This window comes from Stigmatopora argus, chromosome 12 (assembly GCF_051989625.1).
Source record: "Stigmatopora argus isolate UIUO_Sarg chromosome 12, RoL_Sarg_1.0, whole genome shotgun sequence".
NCBI lineage: Eukaryota > Metazoa > Chordata > Actinopteri > Syngnathiformes > Syngnathidae > Stigmatopora > Stigmatopora argus.
The window spans coordinates 15,993,314-16,008,662 of record NC_135398.1 but is presented as its reverse complement, the minus strand read 5'-3'; the positions used below and the strand labels follow the sequence as shown (position 1 = coordinate 16,008,662).

At 42.3% G+C, this 15,349-nt stretch overlaps 1 protein-coding gene across 1 annotated transcript in view; it reads right to left on the bottom strand.

Moving 5' to 3' along the window:
- The window catches only part of LOC144086196 (sodium channel protein type 2 subunit alpha-like), an 86,916-nt gene that overhangs the window by 37,625 nt on the left and 33,942 nt on the right, over positions 1–15,349 (bottom strand). The window contains 6 exon segments of the mRNA XM_077616040.1: positions 1,221–1,394; positions 2,580–2,818; positions 2,912–3,041; positions 3,632–4,003; positions 4,081–4,260; positions 4,332–4,529. Of these exon segments, the coding sequence (XP_077472166.1) occupies positions 1,221–1,394; positions 2,580–2,818; positions 2,912–3,041; positions 3,632–4,003; positions 4,081–4,260; positions 4,332–4,529 (1,293 nt within the window).

Here is a 15,349-nt window from a genome sequence, read left to right as displayed (position 1 = left end):
CATGCTAGTGGCTAGCCTAACATACGCTAGCAGCTAGCATAACATAGCTACGCCAGCGGCTAGCATAACATATGTTAACCTAGTGTCATGCTAGCGCCTTTTCCGAGGAAGCGCCCAATGTATTGACAAAAAGAGAAAATATAACCGCAAATAAGACTGCGCCCTATCACACGGTGCGTTTTATAGGTGTGAAAATATGGTATCTTGAATTTGAAAAAAACATCATATTTTATTATACACTAAAGTAGAGTTCGGTGAATGCGCACAGGAAACTGGTGGGGTTCGGTAGCTCCAACAAGGTTAAGAACCACCGCATTAGTTTTTGTCTGACCATCTTGTGTCGCCCATTTTAAAACGTGAATTTCCATCTCTACTATAATTCATTTTCTTATTCACCATTTTGCAGTCTTTATCCAACTTCACGTGGATTTTTTTATGGCAACGTAGAGAGTAACGGCAGTGCATCATTTTGCAAGCAGAGCATACCAACTGTTCCAATAATTGTGTGTGTTGGGGCATAAAATAAGCACAACAATTTAAGACAAAAGTGGGTGGCCCCAGCCAGACAGGCGGGGAACACATGATATTAAAAGAAAAAAGTGGAGAGGAGTCTTGGCAGAAATATGAGTTAGTGAATGTCTCATCTAAAGGAAAATATAGGTTGGAATATAAACAAAAACAACTCGGCAGTCATTTTGTTGTTTCAAACTCCAACACTTATTTGTCGTGTGAAAAGCGCACGAGGGACTGTGTGGTTTAAAATGTTAATAATTTTTTTTGACAGCCTGCCACCAGGTGGCTCGCGGATCGGTGGTTAGGGACTGCTGGTTTAGTGCATTGTGGGAATCCAGAAAATGTGCAGGTTAAACGTATACTTTCTAAAATGGAAAACTAACTGACTTGTATAGTGGTAAGAGCGGCCCAGAAAGCTGTGATGATACTAGGCTTGGGAAGACAACATGTTAAGTTTTATACATGCCAAAAACAACCTGGCAAAAATCTAAATAAAAGTTTCTGCCTGTAACTCAGAGATTCTGTACACATTTGTTCTCAGCTTGTGTCAATGTTTTTAGCACTGATTTTCAAACAGATTTTATGTATTTAAAAGAAATTCATCAAAATGAATTTACAGCACCTTTTTAGTGTAAAAAGTTATTGAAAAAAAATGGAATGTTAATAGTTTATTACAGAACAAAGTTGCGGTAGTCCCAAAAAATTACCAGTCTGAAGGAGCGAAGAACAGATAGCCCCTCAACATTGGAGAGCCCAAGCTCCATCAGACTAAGGCAAACAATGATGCCATCAAAAATGTTCCAGCCCTGTTGGAAATAATAGTACGGGTCCATGGCAATCAGCTTTAGTATCATCTCTGCAGTAAAGATCCCTGTGAACACCTGCGGGCACATCAAATGCAATATTATTTTGATTAATTACTAAGAAGCATACAAAATGAATGAATACATTTCTTATAATAATTAGGAACTCGTTTATCATTCGACAACATTTTATTTCTACAAATCTCTGCCAATACTTACAAATCAAATCTAGTTTATTTAGAGTAACTTGGCCTGTATAGTTGTAAAAGTGCTTGATAGTAATATGACAAAACAATAAACAAGAGGAATTAAATTGTTATTTTGTGTGTAGCTGTACGGAAGTAGCAATTGTATTTAGTTCCAGACCAAAAAAAAGCGAACAACGGACTTTCCTTGTGTGAATATGCCCTAAATGATTGAACTGTTAGGGTTAGTTGGGGTTTTGGTTGGTTTTGTTAATCAACCAACCACAGATCGTCTCTATTGTTTGCGTCATGCTAAGTTGCCATGTCATGTTTCAAGTTCCTCGTTTCCCCATGTATTCACGTCAGATTTGGCTTTTTGATTTATTTCCAAGTCCTTATTTTCGTTAATCACCTCCTGTCTCAGTCATTAAAGTTTTTGCTAGAGCACTCCACACACTCCTCCATTGATTGCTTCCCTGCATTTGGGTCGTACTCTACGTTCCACGCTTGATGCCATACAAGACGTAACAGTACGATCCGACCAACCATGGACCTAGCGGGAAGCTACCGGCTCACCTTTAGGGAATTCATGAGTACGCCAAAATGTTGGCACCTCAGAGACAATTTCCCCGCAAGACAGTCCCGAGACACTTTTTCCATGGACCATGGACCCCTGCCTGGGCTCCCGTCGGGCTATTTACAATGGACCACTGCGTGATGGCCAGCGGGAGAGCTCAGGTAGGAGGTTTGAACCGGTAACGACCGGGAAATCGCCTTTTTGGGGGGGACACAGCGGCAAGACTATTCCCGTGTCGCGGAGGAGCACGACAGTCGGGCTACGTCGTCTTCCCAGAGGTGGCGGTGAGCGTCGCAACGAAGAGGGAGGAAGGGGGAATGGCTCAACGCTCAAGATAGATCAAAGAATAAATAACGGATAAGAAATGCATTTACTTTTTGGGGGATTTCGTAACTTGGATCTTTTTCGTATCTCGAGTCACTATTTTGCAAATAAAAAAAATCATAACCTGAAAATGTCGTACCTAGAGGCATTTGTAAGTAGTGGTATGACTGTACTCACCAGATTTCCCACTGAAAGCATTGAGTTAAACTCCTCAGTCATGGGGTAGTGTTCCAGGGCCATGAAGAGTGTATTCAAGACGATACATATGGTGATACCAAGGTCGAGAAAAGGATCCATGACCATGACCTTCACCCATTCCTTCAGTTTCAGCCACCAGTTGCAGCAGTCCCATATCAGGTACTTTTTGGCAAAGGTGTACCAACAGGGGTGGCATTTTTGTCTTGACTCCTCCAGCTCTGCAAAGAGAGATCAAAACAAGATAGCATTAATCATTTTCTTCATTACACTTTTGGGGTTCGATAATTACGAAAAACCTTTTCCATACTGACCATCCATGGCATCACTGAAAAAGCTGACGGAGCTCAGTCCTCTCTTTCTGCACACAGGATGTTGCTCGGTCACTGTTGGGGATGGCTCAAGATGAATCCTTTGAGCATTTTCCCGTTCCATGGTGGGCTTCTGTAGGACAGATATTATACATTAGGATACAGGAAAATGTATGTATACACATTACACACATTTATATCCCCGCTGCCTTCGGGCACGAAGAGGGGGACACCCTGAATTGGTGGCCAGCTAATCGATCACAGGGTACAAGGAGACAAACAACCATTCACGCTCACACTCATACCTAGGGGCAATTTAGAGTGTCCAATTAGCCTACCATGCATGTCTTTGGAATGTGGGAGGAAACCAGAGTAACTGGAGAAAACCCACACAGCCCCAGGGAGGACATGCAAACTCCTCAAACAGGTGGACCGACCTGGATTTGAACCCAGGTCCCCCACTGTGAGGCCGACGCGCTAACCACTCAGCCGCCGGGCCGCTCCATTATTATTATTATTATTTTTTAAGTTCATAAAAATTTTAAAATCCACGCTGAAACTTGTAAGTGGAAGCCACTCTTGCTACTAGGATTCAGCACTGAAGAAAAAAAAGGAAGTTATAATAGGGGTGACTATACTTCACGATTTTCGATTTTTCGAGTATCGCGTCCATGTCTGGTCTACAATACATTAACCGTGATATTCAAGGGATTGGACACTCACTGTGTCCTCCTTGATCTGCTCCATACTATAACCTGGAAGAGAGCACAGGTTGTGTGGCCCTACTGGAGTGCCCCCATTGTGATCCAGGAAGAAGTTGAGCCGCCCATTTACTGTGAGACTGGGTGTAAAGACTTGGGAGCAGTGGCTCCTCACACTGTCCGTCCTCCTCTTCCAGTGCGTTGCAGTTGAACTGGCACGGCTTCTGAAAGCATCCCCCTGGTTGCTGTACTCATCATCCCCGAAGTCAGCCTCTGAGTTGTTGCGCACCCTAAATGAACTGAAAATGCTGATCTGGCTTCCTCGCCTAGTGCTGAGTGGATGAGAGGAAAGTGTTGCCAGAAGGGGGTGGGCTGGCATGGGAGACAAAGGAGGCTATGGAGACAGATATAACATGTTCTTATCAAGGATGATCTTAATAACCAATTGATGTTTGTTTGCAAGTAAGGTACCTTTAGCTCATCTAGTGGGTCAAGCTTGTCTTCAGCTTCTTCTGCCGTTTCCTCCGATAAAGTCCTACGTGATCTTCTCTTCGTGCTGCATCGTCTCATGCTTCCTAACTTTGCACAGAATGGAGACAACTCCCGGGACAAGATGGAGTCAGAATCCTGTGCTTGTCTTTTTGCCGCCATCTTCACACACAGAGTAGCAACATTGTCAGTACTACATGCAAATCGATCCTGACACTTAGGTCCATACATACTCTTTGCTCCCGACGAAGATGTTCCATGGCCATTTGAAACTCTCTCTCCTTCTGCCAGGCCTCAGCAATTGTTGCCTGGTTCTGCTCCTCATAAGCCATGGCAACAACGGCCAAAATCAGATTGACCAGGTAGAAAGACCCCAGGAAGATAACCAATACAAAGAACACCATGTACGTCTTTCCAGCGGACCGCAGAGTCTTGGAGATGCAAAGACAAGACACAAATACTGTATATTAGGAGCAAATGATGGAATGTAATGCCTATTATTGTTGTTTAAAAAAACACGTGCACCGATTAAGAAAAGTATTTTGCGTCTCTGCTTATAAATAATGAATCTACCAAACTTATCAAACAAGACCTGTTTGCTCTCTATTTGGCGAGATCATATTGGTTGGAGACTTTTAAGTAACTATTCTGTTTAATGTCTCATCCAATTACCATAAGCGAGTCTTTGTAAAGTGAACTCTTTGTTAACCGTAGGACATATAATATTGGAAACAACTACAACTTAATGCATAAAAAACAAAGCATTAGATCTGAAGAGAGTTCAATAATGAATCAACAATAGCAAAAGCAGAATATACTATCAAGTTAGTACACAAGCACAACACATTCATTCATTCATAATCCGTATCGTACATTCTCGTAAGGGTTGCGGGGTTTCTACACCCCAGACCAGTTGCTATTCAGCCATAGTGTTAGGGTTATGTGCTTTTTGTGTTTTGTGTACTGTTAGGTTTATGTGCTTTGGGTGTTTGGTGTACTGTTAGGTTTATGTGCTTTGGGTGTTTTGTGTTGATTTAGTCTTGGATCTTTCCCTGTGTAATTTGTCCTGATTGTTCATTAGTTTCTCTCTTTGAATTCTCTGTTCTTGCATGCACTTTGTCTAAGTCTCATTAATTAAAACCTCAGTTTCCATGCGATTGGGTCTATCCCCTGTTTTGACGATGGCATGCCCGCATGACGTGACAGAAGGACGCAACCAACTTATGGACTCAGCGAGAAACGCCCCCCTGGGGTGGCGAGTCCCGAACCACTTCCTGTCCCTCCGGTGGAGAGGACTGCGTCGCTTCAGCTCCCTTCGGCAGCGACTGCCGTGCAGCTCTGGCGGCGAGTGCCGAGCACCTTTGACTCCTTTCTGCGGTGAGTACCGTGCCGCTTCTGGCCCCTCAGTTGGCGAGGACTGAACCACTCAGAGTCCTTTCGGCGGTAAGCTTCAGCTCTCCCTGGCGGAAAGTGCTGAGCCTTCTGGACCCTCCAGTGGTGAGGACTACGCCGCTTCGACTCTCTATGGGAGCGAGAATTGCATCACTTCAGTTCCCCCTGGGGGCAAGGACCGTGCTGCTTCTGGCCTCTCCCCCGGCGAGACTGTACCGCTCCTGTCCCTTCCGGCGGCAAGGATGGCGTTGCTTCTGGACCCTCTGAGTCGTTTAAAATGATCCGTAGTGGAATCATGCTCTCAAGACCCCCTTCCGTCATCCTTCTCTCAGGTCTCGTCTGATTTAGCTTTTGGGACGTCTGGGATCCGTCACTTATTTGGGAGGTACTGTTAGGGTTACCGGATTTAGTCGCATACAACCCACTTTTGTCGGACAAAACAAAGATGACTGAATTGAGGGTACGGCTTATATGCGCATAACAAGACGACATGCACGAAACTGCAAGGTAACAATGACGAAACGCCATAATGACATGACGCCATAGCGCAAGACAATGTGCGATATGGTCATTTTTTTCAAAATAGAGAAAAGATAAAGATATTTTGACGTCTATGTATGTAATTCAAGAAAGAAAGCGTATCTTGCATAAAATGTATATATATAAAATATTTTTAAAAAAATATACATATATATATATATATCAGTGGCGGGCCGTCAGGGCCTTCAAGGCCTTCTCTGCTGGCCTAAGAAATATCTGAATAATATTATATTTTGTCCATCAATACTTATTATTCCAAAGGGTCTGTTAGCTTCCTTTCATTGCTTTTCCCCTGGTTGCACTGCTTCCATATGTGTGTTTTCATATTGAAGCATTTAACCAATCACATTTCAGTCATTATTTGTTGCCAGATCAGATCTGCCTCAAAGCCTTCACAATCAGTTATTGCGGGCTCTGCTGCATTAAACTAGACTGTTGCTTTTAACCAATCAGATTTCGAGTTGGCAACCCCACAATGATTTTTCATAGGCGTTAGCATTTTGCTGGCTGGGAGATGTCATTGCTTTCACAAACTATGATTGGCTAGTAGGCGGGCCGAAGCAGCCAAAGATCGCAAACTCCACCCACATGGCCGACAGTGGCAAAAACAAATGAATTCTGTTGCAGATTTCTCTCACAAAGCTATTTTCCAAACGGACTTTTCCAGAAAAAAAATGGACATCATTAAGAAAGGGCGGTCAACTCCGAAGCTACCAAGCCTGTTACAGCCGGGAATATGGTGTGTGCGGCACTTTCAGTGTGCTAACTTAGCTCCACAAGCAAATAGTATTTTGTTGTTTTGATTTAAAGCCATTTTCAAAACGGACTATGCCAGAAATATGACAGGACAGGCTCGACTTTCATCATTGGCTTCGATGGCGATAGGAAAGAAGGAATAAAGAAAGGAGGATGGATATTGTGTAAAAAGGATTTTTGGTGAGTAAAATATGGCCATATTCCTAAATAATATTTCAATTGTGGGCCAAGTTCTGATATCTGAAAAGCTCCAGTGTTTGTATTTAAGCTCCAGTGTTTGTATTTAATCACAACATGCTGCTAGGAAGTGGATTTTACCCCAGTTTAATTTTTGGCGTTTCACCATTGACGTCCATCGCTGTCTTTTCCTGGGAAAAATCACACCCCTGGCCTGGTTGTAATGTCTCAAAAGCTCCAGTATTTGTATTCAATCAATAAATGATGCTAGGAAGTGGATTTTACCTAATTTTAGTATTTTAGTGCATTTTTTGTCATTTCACGTATGGACGTATCGACGTTCATCGCTGTCTTTTTACCGGGGAAATGATACTCCGGGCCCGGTTCTGATGTCTAAAAAGCTCCAGTATTTGTATTTAATCAATAAATGCTGTTTTCGGCTGGATTTTACCCCATTTTCGGGCAATGTTTGCCTGTACGCCATTGACGTTCATCGCTGTCTTTTCCCGGGAAAATCACCCCCTGGCCTGGTTTTAATGTCTGAAAAGCTCCAGTATTTGTATTTAATCATGAAATGCTGCTAGAAAGTGGATTTTCCCCCATTTTTGTGCATTAATTTATTGATTATTTTTTATGTGTTGCAGCTGTAGCTGCAGTAGAGGTTTTATAGCCATAAAATAGTTTTTGAGGGTTGGATTGATACGTTGAAGGCGCTACCAGAAAATGCACCGCCCGCCACTGATATATATATATATATATATATATATATATATATATATATATATATATATATATATATATATATAGAGAGAGAGAGAGAGAGAGAGAGAGAGAGAGAGAGAGAGACCTGTGTCTGTGTTCTCACTCTCTTGCTACAGCGACAGTGAATTTCCCGAATACGGGATGAATAAAGTTGTCTAATCGAATATAAAACACGCAAAAAACTCACTTGTGCCTGTCACTGCTAGCTAAGGGCATCACCATTTTACCTAGGGCGCCTTACCTGGTTAAACGTGCTCTGACTGACTAGACGCGAGTACTCTTGATGTGTTCGTAGCTTTTACCATGTCAGCACATCCCAATAGTTGTTAACGCTGATCGATGGTCTTGCGGATGATCGTTAAAATATCAGCCTTGATACCTGCATGATGTGTATCCCATGCTATTATTGCACCCAGAGACTTGGTGAACAACACTATACCGCTACGGATACAGTTCCTGGTTGTGCTTATGTCACTTCCTTTTTGAAAGGAAATGATTGTACACTTGTGATTATGAAATAAAACTAAATTCCGTTTTGTTTTTTTCTTTTTCTTTCTTTTTTGAAAGTTGCAGTAATATGAACCATCGAAAAGCACTCAACCTCTGGGCCGCCAGCACAACACAGATACAGTCATACCTCTAAATGTTCAGTTTACGAAACTTTTTGAGATGCAAACGAGTGCCTCAAGATACGAAAAAAAGATCCAAGTTACGGAAACGTCAATACATTTCCTATATACGTTATTTTGTGGATGCACTGCTTCTTGCTTAACCACTGCCCTACACTCTACTGGGCCCTCATTGGCTGTCTCACAACAACCATCCATGTTTCTTTGACTGCCTGTCTGCTTAAACTTATGCGTGGAAGAAGCTGTGGCCGAGTTTCTTTGATCGACTTGCAGTCGACAACAACTCTTCATGCCAGCACAACAGATACATTCAGTCATACCTCTACATTTTCAGGTTAGGAAACCTTTTGAGATGCAAACGAGTGCCTCAAGATACGAAAAAAGATCCAAGTTACGGAAACGTCAATACATTTCCTATATCCGTTATTTTATTTTGAAATGTTCGTGGGTGCACTGCTTCTTGCTTGACCACTTTCCTACACTCTAGTAGGCTCTCATTGGCTGTCTCACAACAACCCTCCATGTTTCTTTGACCGCCTGTCTGCTTAAACTTATGGGTGGAAGAAGCTGTGGCCAAGTGCCTTTGACGGACTCGCAGTCGACAACAACTCTTCATGTTTCAAGTTTTTCTTATGGTTTTCTCACCGGCATTCATCGTTGTGGGCTTGATGTTTTGCTTGGAGGAAGCTGTAGCGGCTACAGCTTCCTCCAAGCAAAACATCAAGCCCACAACGATGAATGCCGGTGAGAAAACCATAAGAAAAACTTGAAACATGAAGGGGTCACCAAACTACCAAAATACCAAACTACGGCCCGCGGGCCGGATACGGCCCGCCGGCACATTTGGACCGGCCCTCTGAACAATACCAGAGACGCTATCGGATGGTTTTTTTTTTTTTTTTTTTGATGCAGCCCGCCGGCACATTTGGACCGTCCCTCTGAACAATACCAGAGACACTATCTGATTTTTTTTCCTATTTGGCCTTGAAGACTGGGACGTTTTAATCTTGTGTTTGGTTCATTGCACCCCTGCTGAGCCCACAAATCATCCCAGTGAAGCGGGGCTTCGCATTGCTTCTTTGGTGACACGCGCGGGGAGAGTGTTTCCCTTTGATGCAGGCGGGCACGTCCACCGTTGCATGCACGAGCAGTGTTACCGAGACATCTGGACGATCGCAGGTGAGGGCGGAGCCCTGGGACCATCGCGGACTATTCAAGCATATAAAAACTGCAACCTGTTTGAGAACGGAATAATGGCGAAAAAGTTAGGTGAGAGAAAAATTGATTCAGAATGCAGGGTATTTAACCTGGAGTGGACAAACGATTATTTTTTTGTTCAATGCAAAGAAAAGGCTGTTTGTCTCATTTGTCAAGAGACGGTGGCGGTATTCAAAGAATACAATCTTTGCCGACACTATGAATCCCGTCACAAAGACAAGTACGATAGCTTGCAAGGCCAAATACGAGCAGACAAACTCTCAAAGCGAAAAAGTGGACTACTATCTCAGCAGAACCAGGCATCCGTTCGGGCCAGCTTTTGGGTTGCTAAATTGATAGCAAGCAGCGGTAAGCCTTTCACTGACGGAGAGTTTGTTAAGAAATGTATGGATACTGTCGCGGAGGAGGTGTGTCCCGAGAAGAAAGATGCATTTAATGCCGTAAGTCTGTCGGTGAGTACAATGACCAGACGCGTTGAAGAAATCGGGAGTAATGTATATGCCCAGCTGCAGCAGAAGACGAAATAATTTGACTTTTTTTCATTAGCACTGGATGAAAGCACGGACGTGCAAGACACAGCGCAACTGCTCATTTTTATTCGTGGAGTTAGCGCAAACTTTGAGATTTGCGAGGATCTGGCAGCCCTCCAAAGTCTCAAAGGGACTACAACGGGAGAGGATATTTTTGACAAAGTGTGCCAAACCATGGAGAAATTGGACCTGGACTGGTCAAAGCTAGCTAGCATCACGACTGACGGGGCTCCTAGCATGGTGGCCGAAACTCGCGGTCTAATAATGGGACGCATGAACCGGGAGTTGGAAAAAAACAAGTTGGCTGATTTATGTTTCAAAAGTCTTGCCGAAAACGACGCCAAAGGGAAAAATAGCCGTGACTCGGAGCTGACCACGAGTCTACTAAATGTGATTTGAGCTCGGAGCCGATAATAATAGTAAAACAAAAAAATCAAAATGAAGCTGCCGGGAGAACTTGCAATGTTGAAATACTTTAGATTAGATGGTAATTTTTATCAAACATCAAAATATCAATAAGAGCACTCATTTAAAACATCGGCTGCTGCCATTGACTGTAGTAGGCGTCCAATGAAACTTCATTCTCTCTGGGAGAACTTGCAATGTTGAAATACTTTAGATTAGATGGTCATTTTTATCAAACAAATAAAAGCATTAGTATACTTTTAGTTAGATCTAAAGTATTTCAACATTGCAAGTTCTCCCAGAGAGAATGAAGGTTCATTGGACGCCTATGACAGTCAATGGCAGCAGCCGATGTGTTAAATGAGTGCTCTTATTGATATTTTGATATTAGATATTTAGATCGTTTCAACAGTATTTAAATATTTTCAACAATATTTAGAGTCTAAATACTGTTGAAACGATCTAAATACTGTCTAACTAAAAGTATACTAATACTTTTATTTGTTTGATACTGTTGAAACGATCTAAATACTGTCTAACTAAAAGTATACTAATACTTTTATTTGTTTGATAAAATGACCATCTAATCTAAAGTATTTCAACATTGCAAGATCTCCCAGAGAGAATGAAGGTTCATTGGACTGCTTCAATAAAAACACCATCTGCTATTTAATAAATTGACAGTAGATGGCAGTAGCCGATCAGGTGACCAAAAGACCGGCGACAAAAATGACCGGCGACAAAAAAGACCGGCGACCCAAAAGACGACGACCAAACTTCTGGGCGACCTAAAGACCGCGACCAAAAGACAGGTGACCAAAAGACCGGCGACCAATGTTCCCTCTAATTTTTTGTTGGTCTGGGCAGAAAGACAACCTCCCTGAGCGCACTGAGTACCAGTGTGAGCGACATCATCGGTACTTGGATGATTCGCCTAAAGACGTTTCGCCGACGGACGTTTGACAGACGGGCAGGTCGCCGAATGGACGTTCCGCCGAACGGAGGTTTCGCGGAAACGGGATTCGCGCGCTCGCCCCGCCCCCGGATCGTGTGTGTACAAGTTTTTCAACCTCGGCCCGCGGGCCATATACTGCCCGTTAGTATTTTTAATCCGGCCCGCCGCCGGCGTTGTCAATTTATAGTAAAAATCAATGTTAGTCTACCATCAATGGCAGCCCGGGAATAAGCACTCTTGGGCGGGCATGGCAGCCCAGGAATAAGCACTCTTGGGCGGGCATGGCAGCCCGGGAATAAGCACTCTTGGGCGGGCAGATGTAGCAGAACCGAGCCGTAAAATGACAGCAATTAGGTCAAATCCATCCTAAAACAGCATTTAATGATTAAATACAAATACTGGAGCTCTTTGGACATTAGAACCGAGCCCAGGGAAGTGAATTCCTCGGAAAATGTTGCGATGATGTCGCGATGGAGGCAAAAAAACGTCTATATACGTCCATTCGCCAAACGGCTCACAATGCTCTCAAATTCGGTCAAATCCAGCCGAAAACAGCGTTTAATGATTAAATACTGGAGCTCTTTGGACATTAGAACCGAGCCCAGGGAAGTGAATTCCTCGGTAAAATGTTGCGATGATGTCGCGATGGAGGCAAAAAAACGACCATATACGTCCATTTGCCAAACGGCTCAAAATGCTCTCAAATTCGGTCAAATCCAGCTGAAAACAGTGTTTAATGATTATTTGATTTGTACTAGTATTTGTATTTAATCATTAAACTAACAAATACTAGTATTTGTATTTAATCATTAAACGCTGTTTGAACGAACATTCATTCGGCGATCTGTCCGTCTGTCAAACGTCCGTCGGCAAAACATCTTTAGGCGAATCATCCGGTCACGACATCATCATTGCTCGCTATGGGCACACCAGTATCACACCTGCCACAAGCAGGTGCATGTCAATGTTCCCTCTAATTTTTCATGTAAAACATGCTGTAAAACACGAAAAACATAAGAGTGGACAGAGCTACTGCCACTGGCTGCTGCTTAAACGGCGCCATCATGGGGAAAGGGGTAAAAAAAAAAATACTGCGCGCCATATGATTGCTGCTGCACAGAGAAGACGAGAGTAGTGCGCAATTGCGCACGCGCGCAGCTTAGAGGGAACGTTGCCGGTGACCAATCGACCGTGTACCGAGGAGGAAGCAGCCACCATTCCAACAGCATAAATCGGAAAAACAATGGGGGAGAAATTTTACGAACTTTCTGACTTCGTGGAAAAAACATCCTGAAAAAGTGTTCAGGAGTCGTGTGATCGCCCACTTTGACGACGTTTGTCTAGTGCATTTTAAAAACATTATTAATAGTTGTCAAAGGCAATTGTCTTGCGATCGATTTTTGTAAAAATGTTTGTCTGGTGCCTTTTAGAAACATTATTAAATGTTGTCAAAGGCAATTGTCTTTAGATCGATTTTTATAAAAATGTCTGTCAACAAGCACCGCCGAAGGGGAACTTAAATCCAAACAGGTAGGCAGTGGCAATAAATAAAATGGGTGAAAAATTAGATGCTAAAGAAATTATAAGACGTTAATGAAAAAGCTTAAAATTTCAATGTAATCTTGTTTTGAATTCTTAATTTTATGTTTATTAGATGTGTGTTCATGAGTTCATGTGCTGTCTGCCTCTGAAGCCTAACGTTAACTTAATGGCACGTGTGGACCTGCGCTTCAACATGAATAGATTTTGCATGTTTATTCATTTTAATGGCTGATTAAATAATTTTATGATAATTTTCTCAATTTTTATGTGTTCACTTTTCCTCCAAAATTGGGACACTGCTGAATTTTTAAGCGTTTATTTGGTAGTTTTGTGAGGACCGTGAAACGAATTAGAGTACTTACATATACAGTGGTACCTCGACATACGATCTTAATCCGTTCCGGGACTGAGATCGTATGACGAGATTCTCGTAACTCGAGCGGACGTTTCCCATTGAAATGAATGGGAAACAAATTAATTCGTTCCAACCCACTGAAAAAAACAATAACAGGATATTGGATTGGAAAAAATGTTTTATTTCTTCTAATTCACCATCTATTAACAAAGTAACACATAACTAGTGGTTTAATAGTAATAAAATGTGTTTAATCTAACTAAAATTGGGCAGATTTCGCCGACGGGAGACAGAGACGTTTGAGGGCGTGGGGGGTGGGGTTCGTTTTTTTTTCCACGACAACGCACTTGTAAATGGAACAAACGAATTTAAATTAACTTGGATTAATATATACAGACACTCAAACATACGTTTAATGTAACTTTAGACAAAACTGAATTCTAATTTTGTTGTAATCTTTTGTTACCTTCGTTTTCCAGGTTGGCGGTTTGCCACGCCTCCACCCTCACGTTCGCTATCGATGGGCTGTTTGCTGTTGTACTACGTATTCCCTTCAAAATATTCCGAAAATGATTCACACAAATGTCCTCACAATAGGATAACCCACGACCACTTGCCAACGAGAAATAGTCTTGTAGTACATTTTAGCGATCGCTCCGCTGCTCATAAAGACCGGCTCACAACTCCCTCGTTGAAATGGCTCTGAACGCAGCCGCTTTGAACGGCGCCTATGAGAGAGAGTTGCGACCAGAAATATTACAAAGAGGGAATTGCGAGCCAGTGCCGCTGATGTTCTTAGGAGCATCGAACGAGAAGTAATATAATACTCCTCGTATTAGATAATAAAATTAACAGGAAATGCAACAGCTCAGCTTACCCACGTATTGATTGTGGGTAATGAAGTTTCATTCTGAGAAAGAGTGCCATTGCCTATCGGCGTTGTGTGCACGAGTATACTTCATTACCCAGAAAGCCCTCTTTTTGCCAGCGCATGCGCGTTGTGCGTTTCCTGGTCGGAACTTGTCTGAATTAATCGTTCAGTGCTCGTAGATATTGTTACAAACGAAAGATATGCAAAAAAGGCTTGATCGCATCACGAAATTTTGATCGCATGACGGGCGAATTATTCGATCGAAATTTCCGTCGTAAGACGAGAATATTGTGTGACGAACGGTCGTATGACGAGGTACCACTGTATAAAGTACTGCTCTACTCTAAATTTTCAACTTACGTAAAAAGTTCTGGTACCAATTAATTAAGTAGAGGTACACTGTAGCACTTACTGTATTTTCTCGCATGTACGCCGTATTTGTCGCTCCAAAAAATGATGACTGAATCGAGGGTCAGCTTATATGCGCACAAATTAGACTTGACATACACGAAACTACAAGGTGACAAAGACGAAACATCAAAACGCAACACAATGCGGCCGATACGGTCATTTATTTCAAAATAGAGAAAATATAAACATATAAAATGCTTAATGAAATTTATTTTTGAATACAATTTCAAGAAAAAAACGGATCTTGCATAAAACGTGAAAAAAACTCACTTACTTGTGCCTGCCATTGTTAGCTCAGGGCGCCGCATCTTACCTAGGGATGACAAACTAGACCTCTACGGACACACTTCCTGGTTGTATTGCTCACGTGACTTCTCTTTTGAATTTGTCTACGTGCAGGCAACAACCTTTAGGAATATGCAATCCAGCAGACAATCATTTCAATTCATACAGTATCTCAGAAATACTACGTGCGATGATTTTTCTTAAGATTTTCCGTTCAAAATAACACATTTGTACTCCCTATTAAAACCATGAATATGGATGTGAAAATTGTGAATCAGGGGGTGTCTTATACAATTTTTAAGGGTAGGCTTATACGCGAACAATACTGAGCAAAATTTAACATTTTGTTGCATAACCTTTTGAAGCACTTACTGCAGTCAAACAATTTTGGTAAATGTCAGTAAGACTTCTGTATCAGTCATA